General features: G+C 48.8%; 3 protein-coding genes across 4 annotated transcripts; all 3 read left to right on the top strand.

Moving 5' to 3' along the window:
* The first annotated feature begins 2,801 nt into the window (after window positions 1-2,801).
* tmc2a (transmembrane channel-like 2a) lies at window positions 2,802-11,635 on the top strand. Its single transcript, XM_062484223.1, has 20 exons — window positions 2,802-2,903; window positions 3,190-3,228; window positions 3,342-3,768; window positions 4,177-4,332; window positions 4,637-4,727; window positions 4,832-4,913; window positions 5,221-5,327; window positions 5,679-5,777; window positions 6,434-6,576; window positions 6,696-6,843; window positions 7,096-7,284; window positions 7,457-7,636; window positions 7,716-7,874; window positions 8,205-8,333; window positions 8,631-8,698; window positions 9,176-9,415; window positions 10,008-10,133; window positions 10,821-10,899; window positions 11,208-11,331; window positions 11,430-11,635. The coding sequence occupies exons 1-20, from the start codon at window positions 2,867-2,869 to the stop codon at window positions 11,633-11,635; spliced, it is 2,829 nt and encodes a 942-aa protein (XP_062340207.1). The 5' UTR covers window positions 2,802-2,866.
* Window positions 11,636-12,545: 910 nt separating this feature from the next.
* On the top strand, window positions 12,546-15,980 carry LOC134038472 (annexin A1-like). 2 transcript variants are annotated; one of them, XM_062483844.1, is made up of 12 exons: window positions 12,546-12,776; window positions 12,914-12,984; window positions 13,188-13,293; window positions 13,812-13,906; window positions 14,099-14,212; window positions 14,328-14,418; window positions 14,496-14,632; window positions 14,739-14,832; window positions 15,129-15,224; window positions 15,419-15,477; window positions 15,577-15,699; window positions 15,791-15,980. In XM_062483844.1, the coding sequence occupies exons 1-12, from the start codon at window positions 12,566-12,568 to the stop codon at window positions 15,845-15,847; spliced, it is 1,254 nt and encodes a 417-aa protein (XP_062339828.1). In that variant the 5' UTR covers window positions 12,546-12,565; the 3' UTR covers window positions 15,848-15,980. The 2 variants fall into 2 exon arrangements, with proteins under 2 accessions (XP_062339828.1, XP_062339829.1); XM_062483845.1 differs by lacking the exon at window positions 12,546-12,776 and having other exon boundaries at window positions 12,941-12,984; window positions 13,188-13,351; window positions 13,410-13,906.
* A 225-nt stretch (window positions 15,981-16,205) lies between these two features.
* Window positions 16,206-19,599, top strand: slc30a5 (solute carrier family 30 member 5). Its single transcript, XM_062483843.1, has 11 exons — window positions 16,206-16,611; window positions 16,851-16,973; window positions 17,087-17,153; window positions 17,255-17,340; window positions 17,447-17,534; window positions 17,736-17,823; window positions 17,981-18,057; window positions 18,172-18,342; window positions 18,483-18,771; window positions 18,963-19,171; window positions 19,438-19,599. The coding sequence occupies exons 1-11, from the start codon at window positions 16,541-16,543 to the stop codon at window positions 19,597-19,599; spliced, it is 1,431 nt and encodes a 476-aa protein (XP_062339827.1). The 5' UTR covers window positions 16,206-16,540.
* Window positions 19,600-19,745: the final 146 nt, after the last annotated feature.

The raw sequence follows: 19,745 nt of genomic DNA, 5'->3' as shown, positions 1-19,745 counted from the left end.
GTGGAAAGATCTGAAGGAATTACACACCTTTTTATGGCTTCAAGTGTTTCTATATGGAGCGATCGGAAAAAGCTTGCAGCGTCTGTGACTGGGGTTTCTTCGCTGCATGGAGCTATCTGGTTGTGGTGTTTCTACACTACATGAGTTGTCTGAATAGACTGTGGTGTATGTGCATATGTGGTGTTTCTACACTACATGAGTTGTCTGAATAGACTGTGGTGTATGTGCATATGTGGTGTTTCTGTGCGTGGTGTTTCCCCAGCCGTGTGTGTGTTTCGCTCATGAAACTCACTCCCACTCTGCTGCGCTACCGAATGTTTAGACACCCTGAGGCTCGTTCTCTCGCTCTCTCTGGCTCCTTCCCTCCCTCTCTCACGCCCCCTCCCTCTCTCCCTGGCTCTCCCTCTCACGCCCCCCTCCCTCTCCCTGGCTCTCTCCCTCTCACGCCCCTCTCCCTGGCTCTCTCTCCCTCTCACGCCCCTCTCCCTCACTCCCTGGCTCTCTCTCCCTCTCACGCCCCTCTCCCTGGCTCTCCCTCCCTCTCTCTCCCTTGAGGGTTTAGGTTGGTTGAGGGGCAGTTCTATGGGCGTATGTGAAGCCCTCTGTGACATGCTTGCGTGTAAAAAGGGCTATACAAATACATTTGATTTGATTTGACTCTCTCCCTCTCACGCCCCTCTCCCTCTCTCCCTGGCTCTCTCTCCCTCTCTCACGCCCCTCTCCCTCCCTCCCTCTCTCTCCCTCTCTCACGCCCCTCTCCATCTCTCCCTCCCTCTCCCTCTCTCCCTCTCTCACGCCCAGGCTACAGTGAGCAGCTGTCCACCCACAGGTCAGACACCATGACTGTCCACAGGTCAGACACACGGTCACCATGGTGACCCCAGCCAGCGCTGTCTCAGCGTGGGGGAGGGGCTCTGGGTGATCAGAGGGATGTCTGCTGGCAGACTGAGTTTTGTTTCCATAGTTTCATAAAAATATGTTAATACCTATTAATAGTGCATGATGTTTTGTCAATTTAAAACAACTGAATGGGCCACGGACTCGTTTCTGAGATTCAAGCTCTGTTTTACCTGGTGGTAAAATGTGAAACTTTAGTGTCCCGGTTTCTTTCCCCCCAGGCCGCTGTTTTAGGACATGTTAAGGGCCGTGCTCGTAGCCCAGGCCTGAGTGCTTGTGAGCGTGTGCAGATTATCTGCCAACAAACAGGTCTTTCTTCTCAGAGGGGCCTGATATCCCTCTGGCCCGGCCGCATGCAGGCGGGGGTGACGGCACTCTTCTTCTACAGACACTGTTCACGGTCGTCGCTTCAGGCGGCCTGTCCCTCATCACACCTGCTGGTCGTCTGCTAACAGAGACCCCAGAGGGTCCTGTGGGGTCCAGAGCTGTACGTCACCGACGGCCATGAGGACTTTGTCATTTCTGATCATTTTATTATCAGATACCTGAGATGATTACGACTTCCTGTTCCCACACAGAAAAGGTATTTCAAATTTGATTTCCAATTTTCAACCCCAGTTGTACGTCTCCTGTTTGACATCAAGTGATGCAACATGGACCAGATCATTTGACCTTTTTACGGTCATGAACAATTAATGAGAATGTGTGAAATCTTGATTCACCACGCATGTAGACACGGAGGTGGGGGACGTGCCTGTGATGAGAGGACAGGAGGATCCTGGACAGGAGGATTCTGGACAGGAGGACTGCGGCTGTTCTTCCTGACTGTGAATAAAGTCAAGGATGGGAGATGCTGTAATGGGCTGGAAAATAGAGTCCACTAATTAGGACTCATTTTATAACGTGTGTGTTTTGGGTTATGTGAGAACATGCTCGTGTGTGTGAGCGTGTGTGTGAGCGTGTGTGTGTGTGTGCGTGTGTGTGAGCGTGTGTGTGAGCGTGTGTGTGTTAACCCTGATGGGCCTGACGACCGTGTAATGGAGTAATTTGGCTGTGGAAGATGAGCTCCTCTTCATTATTAAATGGGGATCAGGGTCTTGGATTGTATGTCATCCTGTGTGACTGCTGTCTGCAACACAACACAAACACAACACAAACACACACAAATACTTTACTCTCAGTCACCGAAACATATTTAGTCACTTTTATCATCACGCTCCCTGGGGGTCTCTACTAAACTGAGGAGTAGTCAAACAGACATCAGAGTTGAGAGGGACCTCTAATGGGCCAGAAACCCAACCCTTCATTAAATCTTTAAGGCGGCTCGTCTTGTGGTGTCGTGGTCAGGGTGTCCTGTGACCAGGCGAGTGAGAGTGTCTAACAGAACAGTTTACAAGGAGTGTTTCTCCTCTACTCCTCTCCTCCTTTTCCTGTGAGGAGCGCCGACCAGTTCTGAGGTTCTGTCCAGAACGCTGGACTGACAGAGAGAAAACTCAATCAGATCCTGTTGATCTACAAACATGTATCTCCATGAACTTTTCTATCTCAGTTTAATGGTACCAGAAGTCACATCATCCTTCTCAGCATCCTCATCCAGATCTAGAATGTTCCCTTGACTGGGTCTCAGTTCTCCTGACAGAACATGATAGAACCGTCTCCCCTCAGAGCTCAACGACACATATGGAATTCTCATGAAGCTTTCTTCCGGGACCGATGCGGGTCACGTGAGATGGTTGTCATGGTTACAGGGGTGACTAACCTGCGCGGGGCTCGCTTCAGGTGCCAGTCTGAGCTGAGGTCGCTCCGGCAGGTGTTGGGCATTCAGGGCGCTGAGCACAGAGACAGGAAGGTGAACGGACAGAAGCAGAAGGTTCAGAAATAAGCAGGAAGTAACAGGAAGTAGAAGAAGGAAGAAGCAGAAAGGAACAGGAAGTGGGACTGTGAGAGGAGTTCCACCCAGCGTACAACCATGCCTCGGAAAACTAATGCGGCCAAGACGGAGGATGGTGAGCTGGTCTAACCCTAATCCCAACCCCAATCCCAACCCCAATCCTAACCCCAATCCTAACCCCAACCCCAATCCTAACCCAAAACCCACAGGAGAGGTGCTTGTGTTCATGGCGATTAGTCACTGACTGTGCAGTAACCCGACACTGAAGACCTCGCACCTGTCTGCATGCTTGTATATTTTAGAGATGATGATGATAACATGTATTGTACAGTTGAACTGACAGGGCTGTTTGTGGAGAATCTTGTCTGATGGTGCCTCTGGGTCTGTGTGGTCTCTTCCAGTTGGGATAGAGATTGACGCGGACATGACTGACAGCGAGGGTAAGTGGAGATGACTGGAAAGATCACCTAGCTCCATTGTTGTGTTTACCTGTGCCTTGGTGTGTGTGTGTGTGTGTGTGTGTGTGTGTGTGTGTGTGTGTGTGTGTGTGAAGATGACACCAGTCGAAAGAGAGGGAACAGACGGCCGGCGGCCGGGAGGAGGCGGGGCAAGAAGCCAGCCAGCGAGGACGACGAGGATGAAGACGAGGAAGAAGACAAGACTCCCAGGAACCGCAGGGCAGCCAATAAGAAGAAGCCGGCCAAGTCACGTGACACCGACGACGAGAGCGAGGACGAAGCCCCCAAAAAGAGGAGGGGGGGCGGGGGGGCAGCCAATAAGAAGAAAGGAAAAGGGGGCAAGGTCCCGGATAGCGAGGAGGACAGCGAGGAGGAACAAGGGAACAAGAGAAGGAAGGGAGGAGGAGGAAAGAAGCAGAAAGAGGAGGACAAGAAAGGAGAGGGGAAGGACAAAGGAAAGGACAAAGGGAAGGACAAAGACGATGACAAGGACAAGAAGAAGAAGAAGAAGAAAGACAGCAGGTAGCTGGACGGACGTTACGACCTGAATGTCGACCCCATTCACAGTTTGATAGCCATGTCAACCCCTGTGTGTACTGTGTACTGTTAGGAGGAACGCAGCATGGCAATTGTGACTTTGCTGAGTCATGTTGTGATCTGTAATCCATCCTCCTCTCCCCCTCCTCCTCCTCTCATCCACCCCTCCCCCTCCTCCACCCCTCCTCCACTTCTCCTCCTCCTCCTCCACCCCTCCTCCTCCTCCACTTCTCCTCGTCCTCGTCTCTCTCTTCCTCATCCTCCTCCTCCTCTCCTCCACCCCCTCATCCACCCCTCCCCCTCCTCCACCCCTCCTCCTCCTCCACCCCTCCTCGTCTCTCTCTTCCTCATCCTCATCCTCCTCTCCCTCTCCTCACCCTTCGCTCCGTCCAGCTCCTCGGACTCCAAATCAGACGAGGACGAGGAGGAGGAGTCCATGTCGGAGGGAGAGATGGCTCGGCTGATGGAGGAAGTGGAGGAGAAGAAGAAGCTGATCACCATCATGAGGACCAAGCCCTGGAGGATGCACCGCAGGCTCAAACACCTCAAGTAAGGAGAGGAGCCTCACACAGCTGGGTTCAGCTCGGTGGTTAGAGTGTTCAAGAGGTCACAGTCCCCAAAATCCCCAATATGTGCGTTTCTTCACATATCAAAGCGCTGAAAGTGCTGTAAATTACTAATGTTCTAATCAAAGTGCTGAATAAGAACTTTAAACAGCGAATACACACCTTGGTTGGAGGGTCAAAACATTCGTGCATCCAAAAACGTGGATGACTTGTCACATGTCCTCTTGTCACATGTCCTCTTGGCACATGTCCTCTTGGCACATGTCCTATTGGCACATGTCCCTCAGGGAAGCCCAGCAGTTTGTGGACAAGTTTGAAGGCGCGTTGGGGAAGGGGAAAGGGAGGAAGTGGTACGCCTACAAGGTCATGATGATGAAGGTGCGAGTCTGATCTCACCTGTGTGGCTCCGAACACCTGGGCATGCTCACGTCTGCCATCGGGAAGAGACGTCAGAGAATTCACCTTTTCTCTTCTTTCGTCAGAAATGGATCAAGTTCCAAAGAGATTTCGAGAACTTCAGAACCACCTGCATACCTTGGGAACGGAAGATCAAAGAGGTGGAGAGTGAGTGACCAGTGAGAGAGACTTCCACTCTGTTGATCGATAGATCAATCGATAGATATATCTATTACAGATATACAAACAGATACTTTGAGGAAATTGTGTTGTTATAGCAGTATATCAAAACACTCATGCACAATTGCACAAATCATGTATTGTATCAAAATAATCAATAAATTATACACAAATTATGCACAGAAGAACAGGGAACATAGAACATGTAAGATTACAGATGAAGCTCCTGCTGTTCAGAATGATGTTGCTCAACACCCCCACCTAGTGGATAACCTTAAAACTGCTCCACCTTCAGGTCACTTTGGGTCTTCGGTGGCGTCTTACTTCATCTTCCTGCGGTGGATGTACGGAATGAACCTGGTCCTCTTCGGCTTCACGTTCGGCCTTGTGGTGATCCCTGAGGTAAAACTGCTTAAACACACCAGTTTTACTGTTTGTCGCTTTGGATAAAAGCTTCTGCTAAATTAATAAATGTCAAATGTCAATGTTTACCATCCAGGGGTTAAAGGGACATTCTGCCCATCATCGGTTAGGGAATTCCTTAGTCATGTAAGACTGTAGTCGTTGGATGATGTTGTCGTTGCACTTTGTCTGGTAAAAAACGTAGACTGTTCCTTGATGCCAGTGACACGCTGAGAGAACTAAACACTCTTGATCTTCCCTCCTGCTCAGGTTCTGATGGGCCAGCCCAATGTTGTTGTTGTTATTATTATTGTTGTTGTTGTTATTATTATTATTGTTGTGGTTGTGCAGGTTCTGATGGGGCTGCCGTACGGGTCCATCCCCAGGAAGACGGTGCCGAGGGCAGATCAGGCCACCGCCCAGGACTACGCCGTCCTCACAGACTTCAACGTGGGTCAAAACACACCAGTAGATCACAGCAGATCACAGCAGATCCCAGTAGATCCCAGCAGATCACAGTAGATCACAGCAGATCACAGCAGATCCCAGTAGATCCCAGCAGATCACAGCAGATCCCTGTAGATCCCAGCAGATCCCAGTAGATCACAGCAGATCACAGCAGATCCCAGTAGATCCCAGCAGATCCCAGCAGATCACAGTAGATCCCAGCAGATCCCAGTAGATCCCAGCAGATCACAGTAGATCACAGCAGATCACAGCAGATCCCAGTAGACTAGACCCAACTTTAGTGTCATTGTGTACAGAGCCGATGAAGTACAGTTGACATCTAACCTGAAGTGCAAACATGCGCAGCTGTACAGTGCAGCTGTACCAGTGCAGCTGTGAGATGTTGCCCTCAAGATTTGTTGATGTTGTGTTGTAGATGAGATAATTATTGCTCTGTGCCTGGTAAAATACAAACCGCTTCTTGGCAGCAACCTCCATTGATATAGGCCTACTGTTATAGCCATACACGTCTAATCCTTGATTATCTGCTTTATTTTCCACATGCAGCATTTATATCTCACTGTATTTAAAAGCGTTGGCTACATCTTTTATTTCATGAGATATATTTGAAGAAAAATAATTATATATATACATTTCAGGGATACTGCAAATACTCTGTGCTGTTCTACGGTTACTATAACGACCAGAGGACCATCGGCTTGCTGAAATTCCGTCTGCCCCTGTCCTACCTCATGGTGGGGGTTGGCACCTTCGGCTACAGCCTGATGGTGGTCATCCGCACGTAAGTCGATGATGCTTAGTCACGGCTAGTGCTGGACTCAAGTGATGTCTTCAACGGTTGTATAATGTCTTGCATCTGAGTAATGTAGCTATACTCGGATTTTTCTCCGCGATCGCTAGGATGGCGAAGAACTCTGATGTCGGGGGTGGTGATGGAGACGAGTCAGAGTTCACGTTTGCGTGGAAGATGTTCACCAGCTGGGATTACCTCATCGGGAACTCAGAGACCGCCGACAACAAATACGCCTCCATCACCACGAGCTTCAAGGTAACCATGGAGACACGGAGATCATGTTGAATCACCAAATTTGGATAAAAGAAACTTCTAATCTAAGTGAAGAAAATTAAGACACATTTGTTTTTATCTTTGGATGAAAGCGTCTGTCGTAGCGACTAGAGAGAGAAAAAAGTATTTGCTTTGGATAAAACCATCTTTTAAATAAATCAAATGTATCAAATATATATTTATCAACCAGTCCCAGTAAACTGACCTGGCTCCCCTGCGCCTGTCTGACCCTAGGAGTCCATCGTGGACGAGCAAGAGAACCAGAAAGATGAGAACATTCATTTGAGGAGGTTCCTGCGCGTCCTGGCTAACTTCATGATCATCTGCTGCCTTGGAGGGAGCGGGTATCTCATCTTTTTCGTGGTGAAGAGGTCACAAGAATTCGCCAACAGGGACGACCTGAGCTGGTACGAGAAGAATGAGGTAAAACCAACGCTATTTTTGCTGCGCTTTCCTATGTAGGTGTTGTTCAGATGTTTTTGTTGCCGTGTAGTTGAGATATTACTATTGTTGCACTGTGCACCAGGTAAAACACTAAAGATTTTAGTTTTTACTTGACGTAAACTGAGGATGTACCGGGTGTTGTCTGACACAGCTGGAGCTCATCATGTCCCTTCTGGGCCTGGTCTGTCCCCCACTGTTTGAGACCATCGCAGAGCTGGAGGAGTACCACCCCAGGATCGCCCTCAAGTGGCAGCTGGGCCGCATCTTCGCCCTCTTCCTGGGGAACCTCTACACCTTCCTGTTCGCCCTGTTCGACGAGGTCAACAACAAGGTACCGGTCTGATGTGATATCACACAGGATAAACCTCCCAGACCTCACCTCTCTGAGTAGCTTGTGTCTCGTTGTGTAGCTGGAGCAGGAGAAAGCCCTCAGAAACGCGTCTATCTGGGCGCAGAAGGAGTACTACGCCAACTTCACCCTCTACAACAACGACTCAGAGGCCACCGCCCCTCCCATCGACCCCGGTGATGTCATCAGAGGACCCTGCTGGGAGACCGCCGTCGGCATAGTAATGAGAAAACTAACCTTTGACCTCATTATGTTCACCTTCTATTTAAACTGTCGCATAGACAGTACATTCTCCAGTCACTAAATACATTCTACATTCATTCTATTTAGTGACTAAATATAGTCTACATTCATTCTATACATTCACTAAAATCTTACAGGGTATTAATACATCCTCTCGATCTATGGCACTAGATGAATAAGTAAATAAACTGAGAATGTATACTTATAAATACTGATTGTATATAGTAGCTTTACGGCCAGCTTTAATGGTGTGATGTATTCTGCCGATTCAGTTCTCTCAGCTTCTCCTGTGGTGTGGATCTTGCAGGAGTTTGTCAAGCTGACCGTGTCAGATATCCAGGTGACCTACCTCACCATCCTGATCGGGGACTTTGCCAGGGCTGTCATCGTCAGGTTCCTGAACTACTGCTGGTGCTGGGATCTGGAGTCGGGATTTGTGAGTAGAAATAACCATGAGAGATGTTAGAGAGAGGGAGATATCAGACAGGGAAGACAGAGAGATATTGAAGAGAAAGATAGAGTAATATATAAGAGAGAGATGTGTGAGAGAGATATTCGAGAGATATTAGGTAGGTATTATAGATAGAGACAGAAATGAGTAATGTTTTCGGGATTATAGATATATTACAGAGATAATAGAAATGAAATATAGAAATGAGAAAGAGATAATAGAGATGTGAAGTTTGAGAGGAACTGACGCGCGGTGCTGAATGACCCTGCTCTCTCTCCGTAGCCCTCGTATGGGGAGTTTGACATCAGTGGCAACGTGCTCGGCCTGGTCTTCAACCAGGGCATGATCTGGTATGCTCACCTCTCACCACACAGGGCATGATCTGGTATGCTCACCTCTCACCACACAGGGCATGATCTGGTATGCTCACCTCTCACCACACAGGGCATGATCTGGTATGCTCACCTCTCACCACACAGGGCATGATCTGGTATGCTCACCTCTCACCACACAGAGACCGGGTCACAACAGTAATAACAACAGCGACGGGTTCATTTGTTGCTTTTATCCGAAGCAACATACAGATGGGGAATTGAACCTGTAACCTCGTTATCTACAGTCAAAAGCTCTAACCACTAAGCTACATCCACTCATATGCAAACATAATCACATTCTAGTAATTTAGCAGGCACTTGAATCCAACAGTGAGGGGGAGCGATTTCTTGATGTGCAGTCAGAATCTCTGTCCCAGGGCTGGTTGGTGATCATGGCTCCGTGGTCGTCATGGAAGTGGTGACCATGGTTCCCTGTGTGTGTGTTCCTTTCAGGATGGGGGCGTTCTACGCTCCGGGGCTGGTGGGCATCAACGTGCTGCGCCTGCTCACCTCCATGTACTACCAGTGCTGGGCCGTCATGAGCACCAATGTACCCCACGAGAGGGTCTTCAAGGCCTCCAAGTCCAACAACTTCTACATGGGTCTCCTGCTGCTCATCCTGTTCCTCAGCCTGCTGCCTGTGGTCTACACCATCATGACCCTGCCCCCCTCCTTCGACTGTGGGCCCTTCAGGTAGGGTTAGGATCCATCAGGTAGGGTTAGGGACCTTCAGGTAGGGTTAGGGACCTTCAGGTAGGGTTAGGGACCTTCAGGTAGGGTTAGGATACTTCAGGTAGGGTTAGGGACCTTCAGGTAGGGTTAGGGACATTCAGGTAGGGTTAGGATACTTCAGGTAGGGTTAGGGACCTTCAGGTAGGGTTAGGGACCTTCAGGTAGGGTTAGGGACCTTCAGGTAGGGTTAGGATCCTTCAGGTAGGGTTAGGGACCTTCAGGTAGGGTTAGGATCCTTCAGGTAGGGTTAGGGACCTTCAGGTAGGGTTAGGGACCTTCAGGTAGGGTTAGGGACCTTCAGGTAGGGTTAGGGACCTTCAGGTAGGGTTAGGATCCTTCAGGTAGGGTTAGGGACCTTCAGGTAGGGTTAGGGACCTTCAGGTAGGGTTAGGATCCTTCAGGTAGGGTTAGGGACATTCAGAGTTAGGGTCCTCGAGTTATTTCTGAGGTTCTTCAGGTAGTGTTCAAGTTTTGCAGACGTATACTGTAATACACACACACACACTCACTCACACACATGCTACTGTCTGATTATCTGGGTATTTCTCTGCAGTGGGAAGGCCAAAATGTTTGACGTGATCATGGAGACTATAGACCTGGACCTTCCTGCCTTCATGGGAACCCTCTTCAGCTACGCGGCCAACCCGGGCCTCATCATACCTGCTGTGCTTCTGATGGTGTGAGTACTCATCATACCTGCTGTGCTTCTGATGGTGTGAGTACTCATCATACCTGCTGTGCTTCTGATGGTGTGAGTACTCATCATACCTGCTGTGCTTCTGATGGTGTGAGTACTCATCATACCTGCTGTGCTTCTGATGGTGTGAGTACATCAGGACATGCAGACCATCCCTGGACTCTGAGCACCGACACACTTTTAGAACTACGCGCTTCTGATCCTTGATCTTCTGCTGTGCTTTTCATATGCACTGTTTGCTTTGGATAAAAGCGTCTCCTGAAAGAATGTCATTTCAAATGTAGACGTAGATCCCTCCCGCACACACGCTGCCTCTCACCCAGTCGTTCACATCATTCCAACTGTGGACAATGATTAATTTGGGGTTAGACGCTTTCATTAAAACTACATAAAAACAGTGCATGTAGAAAATACAGTAGAAAGTGAATAGTTCTACTAGTAGCTCGGTGATCAGAGTCGGTATTGACTTGATACATCACAAAGTAACATCTCAGCTACCAGGCGCAATATTAGGAACAATATTGACATCTCAGCTGAGCTACAATATTCCATCCCAATGGTCCAGTCCAGTAAAAACAACTTCATATTCTAAGTGCCACATCAAACAGGACTGAGGCATTTAAACGTGTGAAGTGAGGCAGTAATGAAGGGTTGTGTCTCCTGGGTTAGACTGGCCATCTATTACCTGAACTCAGTGTCTGAGGCCTACCAGAACGCCAACAATGAGCTCAAGAAGAAGATGCAGATGGTGAGACGGTCCAGAGCTGCTCTGGATTCATCCTTCACACTGCGTGAATGTGTCGCGTGGAAGGAATCCTATTTTTATCGTTCTGTTTTAACCAAAGTGATATGCTGACTTGGGCTCTCTCTCCATCTCTCTCCCTGTCCGTCTTTTTATGTCCATCTATTTTTTTCTCTCACTCTCTCTCCATCTCTTTTCCTCCCTCTCCCTCCCTCCCTCCCTCCCTCTTTCTCTCTCTCTCTCTCTCTCTCTCTCTCTCTCTCTCTCTCTCTCTCTCTCTCTCTCTCTCTCTCTCTCTCTCTCTCTCTTTCCAGCAAAGAGATGAGGAGAAGAACAGGAGGAACAACACAGACAGCACCAACCAGGTAATGAAGGACCTGGAGGACCTGCTGCCGAACCGTTCCCTGGCCCCCCCGCCGCCCCCACAGAACAGCACAGGTGAGTCCCCCCCCTCTCCTCTTCTTCACCAGTCAACAACCCAGTCTAGTTAGAGCTGCTATCCTCATCATTCTCCTCATCCTCCTCCTCTTCTCCAGACAACCACCCAGCTCCAGGAGGGAAGGCAGCGAAGGTGAAGCCTGGAGCGGCTGGTGTCAGCCTGCAGAAGGACGTGTCCCTGGCGTCCCCTAACCCCAGAGGACCGGTCAACCGGCCCCCAGGACCGCGGGGGCCCGGGCCCCTTCCTGGGAACCCCCAGGGGCCGGGGCCAGGCCGGGGCAGGGGACAGCCTCCTCCACGATAGCGACCCTGAGGGCAGGGGCTTGGGGTTGGGGGTTAGAGGCTGGGGGCTGGAGGCTGGGGGTGGGGGGCTAGAGACTGGGGGTTAGAGGCTGGGGGTTGGGGGCTAGAGGCTGGGGGTTGGGGGCTAGAGGCTGGGGCCAGGGCCAAGGGAGGGAACAGGGCTCTTCCATGACACCCTGGGTTGAACCTGTGTGATCCTGTCTAAACACCCACTGACTGAACATACTGTCCTAAAGAACTGACCCAAATATGGACTTGTGATTATGTAAATAATAAAATATGTTTTAGTATGTATTGCCATTGATTTGCATTCAACTTGACTTGTTTTGTGAAGGAATAATGATCTATGATAATGATCTGATACGTTGAAGTGATAATTTTAGCATTTTACAAATATTACCTGCCGGTCATGCTTTTTATTTCCAAAATATAACGCTCATGGCTTTGTAATTCAGTGAATGACAATAAATGGTATCATTATAACATCTTATTGTTAAAATAGTCTCTCTTTCATCAGTTAGTTCACCATTGTTGTGAACGCTTTGACACACTGAAACATTACAAACACGGTTTACTTAACAAACTATGTTAAAATGTATGGTGTTTGAACTATGCGTTTTCATGCTACAGTAATGAGCAGTGTTACACTGTGGAGATATTTTGCAACAGGAAGAATCTTGGTGGACATCGCTAGTCAAGGTGTGTCAGATACCTGAGTGGGTGTGAAAAGGACTCAACTGAAACCAGCTGGACCTGTACTCCAGCACTGCACTGTACACTAACACATCTTTCAGAAGTTACCACATGAAAGTTACTGCTTGGAATGCTCAAGATGTTGCCTCAATCTAATTAAAATTCACGTTTTATCAATGAAGACAGTTGTTCAAACACACAACCTGCCCAAAATGGAATCCATGATGTGTTTGATAGAATGTGGGCGAAGCTATGGCCATCTCAGGCTGAAACTATATGGATCCTCTTGGCCAATTATCCCCACCCTCACAAACTATGTGAATCCTCCAGACCCATCATCTCCTCCCTCACGCTGAAAACAGGAAGTGGGCCGTGGCTCTGCAAGGTGTGCTTCTTTAAAGTCAGAAACACCTTGGATCTACACACACAGGATTTGCTCAGAAAACCAGGTATGTTTTCTTCTTGTAATTTCAGGAAACCTTTTTCCTTTTTGTGTTGTTTCGTTTGTTTTTAATACAATGACATTTGTGAAGACAGAGGTTTTCAATTTTGATCCTCAATTTCCTTGTCTCTAATTACCGATCAGGAAAGATGTCGTTCTTCACGAAATTCTTCAAAAACATTGTCCATAAAAGGAAGCAGGATAACTCCGCTGGGGTGAGTGCAATTTCTTCTGTCTCAACAACACGTCTGTAGTGAAAAGTAAATCACTCCAGATGAGACCAGATTAACGTGTCTTTTTGACAGTAAAAGCAACTTTTCATGTCACTAATCAGTTGCCATGTCAAGGAAGTTTCATTTCACAGTCTGGTTTAGCATCTTGATGCAACAGTATACCTGAACACCTTCTTCTTCTGCAGGCTAAGGGACAATCCAAGTCCTATTTGAATGGGACCGTGGCTCCAAATCCTTCCTTCAATGCCAGCAGCGATGCTGCAGCTCTGGAGAAAGCCATCAAAGCCAAAGGTAGGAGGAACCAGGGAAGCACGCCAAAGGTAGGAGGAACCAGGGAAGCACGCCAAAGGTAGGAGGAACCAGGGAAGCATGCCAAAGGTAGGAGGAACCAGGGAAGCACGCCAAAGGTAGGAGGAACCAGGGAAGCACGCCAAAGGTAGGAGGAACCAGGGAAGCACTCCAAAGGTAGGAGGGAACCAGGGAAGCACATGTTGGAAGAGTTGAATTAGTTCAACTCCTCGACATAAACACCAAAGCATTCTAGCATTTCAGCGTCGTAGCTCGCAAGGTCTGTAGGTGTGTCCCAATACCCATAGTACCAGTAAAACAAACTAGTACATAGTATGTCAAATACAATATGGATAAAATACCAGGATGTCCTATTGCAGCCGCTCATGTTTTGCAGTATACAAGCCAGCACGCTTTTCGGACCCACAATCTTAAAAAGATGCGTTGCATCGACTGGTTTGGGCTGCAGTGTCAGTCGCATGCGTGTTTCCCTGAGTCATGTATGACGTTGTGCCCTGCAGGAGTGGACGAGGACACGATTATAACAATGATGGTTCAGAGGAGCAACGACCAGAGGCAGAAGATTAAGGAGGTCTACAAGCAGTCAACAGGAAAGGTAAGACATGGAGACTGTTTAATCCAGGAGACTGGGTCTAGGTTCTTTACTCACACAACTGAAGTTTGCACCGACTGAAGCCAAGCACCCCAAGTTCACCGACTGAAGCCAAGCACCCCAAGTTATCTTCCAGATAACTACCCTCACTATTACGCAGCTAACTACCCCCAGCTAACCCTCCTCCTATCTCAGGATCTGACTGATGCCCTGAAGTGGGCTCTGACGGGCCACCTGGAGGACGTGGTTCTGGGTCTGCTGATGACCCCAGCACAGTTTGACGCCGACCACCTCAGGAAGGCCACAAAGGTAAACAAGAATGACCTTGTTGCCACGTTTTAAGTACTGACGAATTAGCAAAACGCTGTTTGTTGATGTTACATCTCTCAGGATGTTGATTTCCTCTGCCGGGTGTGTCGTGCAGGGCCTGGGGACCGACGAGGACATCCTGGTGGAGATTCTGGCGACGCGGACCAACAGCGAGATCAACGAGATCAAGAGGACCTTCAAGGAAGGTTTGTAGACGCCTGCGCCTCCCCATCTCTCTCGTGCGAAGAGTTTCGACTGACGTGTGACCTTCCTTCCACCGCAGTGTACAAGACGGACCTGGAGGAGGTCATTAAGAGTGAGACGAATGGAGACTTCGCCCAGGCTCTGCTGTCCCTGCTGAAGGCGACCAGAGACGAGAGCAGCTACGTGGACGACGACCGGGCCAGGAGGGACGCCACGGTAACGAAGCCTCTCTCTCTTCATTCGCCACGCTGGTGGAGCACAGCTACGGATGTGCGTGTGGGTGGGGTGTTTTCAAACCGGAGGGTGTGTGTTTGTGTTCCAGGCTCTCTTCGAAGCGGGGGAGAACGTCAAAGGGACGAACGTGTCGGTCTTCATCGACATCCTGACCAGCAGGAGTGGCCCTCAGCTGTCCAGAGGTGAGAGGGCTCACAGGGGGATGAACACAACACATCAAATCTGAGAAAATTCGATTTACGTCCCAGCGGGCTTCACAGATGCCCACAGAACTGTACCTAAACCACGTGTGGGAGAAACTGATTTACAAATCCAAAAGCAAAATTATCTTAACTGAACGACCCGAATCCCACACACGGGAAACACCCGGAATAACAGGTTTTGTCACACACGCCCTGCAGAAGTGGTGCAGTGCAACACAAGGATGTGTCATACCTGTAACCATGACAACATACCTGTAACCCTTCTTGCGTTGTAGCATTCCAGAAGTACTCTGATATCAGTGACACGGAGCTGCCCAAAGCCCTGGTCATGGAGCTGAAGGGAGACATTGAGGACTGCCTCATAGACATCGGTGAGAACCTCCCCAAGTTTCATGTTTTTGTTATTTGTAACAAGTTCTTCCCTCTGCAGTTTCCTAGAGGCTCATCTAAACCTTTTTAATAAAGATGTCCTAATCTTATATGAACTAGTCACTGCTGGTGTTGTGACATTCTGTGGTACGGGACCAGCAGACCGGATATTAAAGTTGTCTCTCTGATTCTGTAGTGAAGTGCGCCTGGAGCACGCCAGCTTTCTTTGCCGAAAAACTCCACCTGTCTATGAAGGTAAAACTTTCGGTGTTTGTGTTTGTGGGCATGTGTGTAACTATGCACACATGCGTGTGTGTGTGTGATGCAGTACCAGGCTGATGTTCTCTTCCCCAGGGCGCAGGGACGAGTGAGGCGGCCCTGAACAGGGTGCTGGTGAGCCGGTCGGAGGTGGACCTGAGGAAGGTGGCGGAGGAGTACCGCAGCATGTACGGACGCAGCCTGCAGGAGGCCGTGGCGGTGAGACACACAGCTGTGGTGGAGCGTGTGTGTGTGAGTGTATTAGATGTGTAGGATGTTATGGTCATGATGCATGTTTTGTGTTTCTTAGGCGGATACAAAAGGGTATTATGAGAAAATCCTGATCGCCCTTTGTGGACCTCAGTGAAGACCCGAAACTCCACACAAATAAATTAATATTTCAATAAACATGAGGTGAATGCATGAGATCTGCATCCTGGGATTACGTACTCTATTTAATGCTTCTGAAGCTCTAATAAAGATTACAATGTTTAACGGCAGTTGCATGTCTTCGCATCATTCAACTTCCCTGGAAAACTTTATAAAGGATTCTAACTACAAACAAATTATTTTGACACTATTTGATAGAATAAAATCCTAATGGTAAAACGTTTGTTGATTGTACACGAATAAATGAACGCCGACGTTACAGTTGAGCGCTGGTGGTGTTTGCGCAGTCCTGCACGCAGCGCAAGTGTAAGGTTTACAAAGATCTTTTGCGTGACGTGGAATTCACCGTATCCGGAAGCGTGGCCCTACAGCTGAGATGCGATGCTGTGCTTTTGATTCGTTGTTTTCGTGGTCTCTTTAACTCTGCATAGATATGATAATGTACAAATACTGAATTCTGAACATCAAGGGATCCTTGTATTAGTATGGGCAACAACTTTATAGTAATAGACGCGGATCTTGCGGCTTGATATGATGTTCGGTTCAATCACTAGCTCTGCTACCGCCTAGCTAGCGTCAGCTAAACCCGACGGAAAGGGCTAGCTAGTTGTTAGCCTCGACATCAGAATTACATGGAGCATCTCCTGATTGAGTTTTAAACCTCAGAAGAATGGACGAAAAATACAGTAGCAACGTTCTCTCCAGTGGGAAGCTCGGAATGGTGGAAGTGCCCAATGCCAGGTAAAGACGACGGTTCTTGGGCTGGATTGTAGGATAGTAAGCTAGTCAGCCCAGCTGTCAGTCAGTGGTGTGGACATCAAGTTAAGCTCGCTAACGAGATTTCCAGTTCGGAGTAGTTGCTCTGAATATAGTTTCAAATAAAGAACATAACCATGCCTTATGCCAGGGATTTCGACGTGAATTGTGTTGTTTCAACTAGGTGGAGTTTAGCAGTCTAACTTGATTTGATCCTTTTTCAGATTAACCAGGTACATAGTGTTGCTTCTCATCGCCAAAGTGCTGAAGGCACTTGGGATATTCGAATCATACGATCTACTCAAAGTAGTCCACATCGTCCAGTTCGTCTTCATACTGAAATTAGGGTGAGCATCGTCCCCACGCAATCATACAACACTGTTTTTGTTATCCCTGGAACCTGACTAAAGATTGTTGTATGCAAACCCTAACAACGTTTTTACCTTACATATTTTTTCAGGTGTGCAGTAATCTTACTTTTCTTCCAAAAGCCGTTCACTTCTGGGAAAGTGATATCTAAAAGACAGGTTTGTGGCTTTTTGGGTCATATATTCATAGAGCCTTCCATGATAAACGCTCACATCAGCAGTCGCTCATATTAACACGACTACTCTGCTCATCATTTCAGTGGATCAAGCTACTGAAACATGCGGTTGTTAATTGCATCATATCTCTGCTGGGTTTCTTTGGCCTGACTCTTTGTGGACCTCTAAGGTAGAGTTGAAAAACAAATAACTTGTTTAACTCTCGGTGCAGGGTGTGTGTGTGTGTTGACGTGAGGAGATGAGTGTTGCATCTGAGAGGTGTGCTGTCTCTGCAGGGCGCTGTTGCTGTTCGAGCACAGCGACGTGGTGATCCTAGCCCTCCTCAGCGTTCTATTCACCAGCTCAGGAGGCGGACCTTCCAAGGTAAACAAACGTCAGACTCTTTCAAACCACAAATACCGTCCATAATAATAACAACATATTCATTTAGCTTTCACCCAAAGTGATGTACAGCAAAACCTGCAACCTCTTCCAGCTGCAGTCAAGGGCTCTAACCATTGAGTTATACCCTGCGGTCTTTCCTGTATGCTGCTTTAAAAACATGTACACCCTGTTACATTCCAGACCAGAGGTGCAGCTCTCTTCATCATAGCAGTGATTTGCCTTCTCCTCTTTGACAACGATGACCTCATGGCCAAGATGGCGGAGCACCGTATCCTTCCGCCGTTGTGAATGACTTCACAATCATGCGACTGTAGTGAATAACGACACAGTGAACGCCATGCAGGTTCAAAATCTCAGACTTATTATCCCGAAATCTCTCTGTCTCTCTCTCTGTGAGTGTTTGCCCTAACCTTCCCCCTCTCCAGCTGAAGGGCACCATGACAGCGCCCTGACCCACGCTCTTTACACCGCCATCGCGTTTCTGGGGGTGGCAGACCACAAGGTGAGCCAGTCATACCCTAACTCCAGCAGAAGGCGTTTCAGGTGCGAACACCTCTGCTTCTTCCTGACCTCCCCGAGGTACTGATGTGTTTTGTCCCTCTCCTGTCTCCGTCAGGGGGGTGTGGTGTTGCTGGTGGCGTCCCTCTGCCTGAAGGTGGGCTTCAACACAGCCTCCAGGAAGCTGTCGGTGGAGCTGGGAGGAGCCAAGCGTCTATACGCCCTGTCCAACCTGGTCTCTGCAGCCGTGCTGCTCCCCTGGGTCATAGTGCTGTCGGTTTCCACTGAGGTAAAACACAGGGAATGCCATGTATCAGTATATAGTACAGTTTTCCGAGGGAGGAATTGAACCTGGGACCAATTGATCTGCAGTCAAATGCTCCAACCACTAAGCCAAAACAAACAAAAACTCTGGTTTCCCGTCTCCAGAGTAAAGTAGAGTCGTGGTCGTCGCTCCTCCTCCCGTTCAGCCTGATCGTGTTCTCCGTCATGATCCTGGAGTTCTACGTGGAGTCCGCCTGCGTGTCCAAGATGGAGGCGCCCCGCTGCGCCCGCTACGGCGCCCTCTTCCTCCTGGTCAGCAGCGTGCTGCTGGCCAACTTCTGGCCCCACCCCCTCTCCTACCAGCTCAGCTCCATGAACAAGCCCCCCCTGCAGGACAGCACTGAGCATGTGCAGTCTGGAGGCGTGCTGGTCAGCGCGGTGTTCTTTATAATGGGTGAGTGGAGAGAGAGGGGTGGATGGTGTGGCTTGACAGGGATTCTGGAAGCCCATCTCAGAGTCATGGTCTGAACTTTCCATGAAATCTTTCTCAATTGTATTCTTACATCTTTGCTGAGCCAATATGCTTACTAATGCTCTTTCTCCTTGTCTCTCTCCCTCCCTAATTCTCTCTCCCCCTCCCTCCAGCGGACAGCATCTTGTCCTCCCCCTCTAAGAGGGGCCAGAAGGGGACCCTGGTGGGCTACTCTCCCGAGGGGACCCCTCTTTACAACTTCATGGGCGACGCGCTGCAGCACACCTCCCAGTCTCTGCCGCGCTTCATCAAAGACTCGCTCAAGCAGATCCTGGAGGAGTACGACTCCAGGCAGATCTTCTACTTCCTCTGTCTGAACCTGGTGAGCGTCGCGCCAGCGTGAGGCTGTTTTGAGATGGTTGGTTTGAGATCTGATCTCTTGCTTGTCCGTTGCGTTGGATGAAGGATGGTTATGCTGTTGTCTCAAGGTGGTTTGGATTAAAACTGTGAAAATCACCTTGTTTTTTTGTGATGGGGGGGGGGGTGTAAATAGCTTTGAACACATGTAACCTGTGTTGACAACAAACATAACTAGCATTATATTTAAGCCCCATATCCTAATACGATACCCTTTCCTCTGTGTTAAAGGCCTTCACGTTTGTGGAGCTGTTCTACGGCGTGTGGACCAACAGCCTGGGGCTGATCTCTGACGGCTTCCACATGCTGTTCGACTGCTCCGCCCTGGTGCTCGGCCTCTTCGCTGCTCTCATGACCCGCTGGAAGGCCACCAGGATCTTCTCCTACGGGTAAGGGGGGCAGGCGCAGTTTAGTGGTTAGTGTTTGAGTGGAGATCGCAGGTTCAATTCCCCCTCTGTATGTTGTTATTGGATAACAAACATCTGCTAATTAAGGAATTATTATTTTTTATTAGGTGTGGTTCCCAGGCCGGATTGTTA

The sequence above is a fragment of the Osmerus eperlanus genome, chromosome 18, assembly GCF_963692335.1.
Source record: "Osmerus eperlanus chromosome 18, fOsmEpe2.1, whole genome shotgun sequence".
In the NCBI taxonomy this organism is placed as follows: domain Eukaryota; kingdom Metazoa; phylum Chordata; class Actinopteri; order Osmeriformes; family Osmeridae; genus Osmerus; species Osmerus eperlanus.
Note: the sequence above shows the minus strand (reverse complement) of the source record. Positions and strands in the feature narration are given on the sequence as shown.

Coding starts and splice junctions, on each gene's coding strand:
- tmc2a (XM_062484223.1), top strand. CDS start 2,867: ATGCCTCGGAAAACTAATGCGGCCAAGACGGAGGATG. Junction 4,333..4,636: donor CGCAGGCTCAAACACCTCAA/GTAAGGAGAGGA, acceptor CATGTCCCTCAG/GGAAGCCCAGCAGTTTGTGG. Junction 6,577..6,695: donor CTGATGGTGGTCATCCGCAC/GTAAGTCGATGA, acceptor CGCGATCGCTAG/GATGGCGAAGAACTCTGATG.
- LOC134038472 (XM_062483844.1), top strand. CDS start 12,566: ATGTGGGCGAAGCTATGGCCATCTCAGGCTGAAACTATATGGATCCTC. Junction 14,213..14,327: donor ACCTCAGGAAGGCCACAAAG/GTAAACAAGAAT, acceptor TGTGTCGTGCAG/GGCCTGGGGACCGACGAGGA. Junction 14,633..14,738: donor GGGCCAGGAGGGACGCCACG/GTAACGAAGCCT, acceptor TTTGTGTTCCAG/GCTCTCTTCGAAGCGGGGGA.
- slc30a5 (XM_062483843.1), top strand. CDS start 16,541: ATGGACGAAAAATACAGTAGCAACGTTCTCTCCAGTGGGAAGCTCGGA. Junction 16,974..17,086: donor GTCTTCATACTGAAATTAGG/GTGAGCATCGTC, acceptor ATATTTTTTCAG/GTGTGCAGTAATCTTACTTT. Junction 17,535..17,735: donor CAGGAGGCGGACCTTCCAAG/GTAAACAAACGT, acceptor GTTACATTCCAG/ACCAGAGGTGCAGCTCTCTT.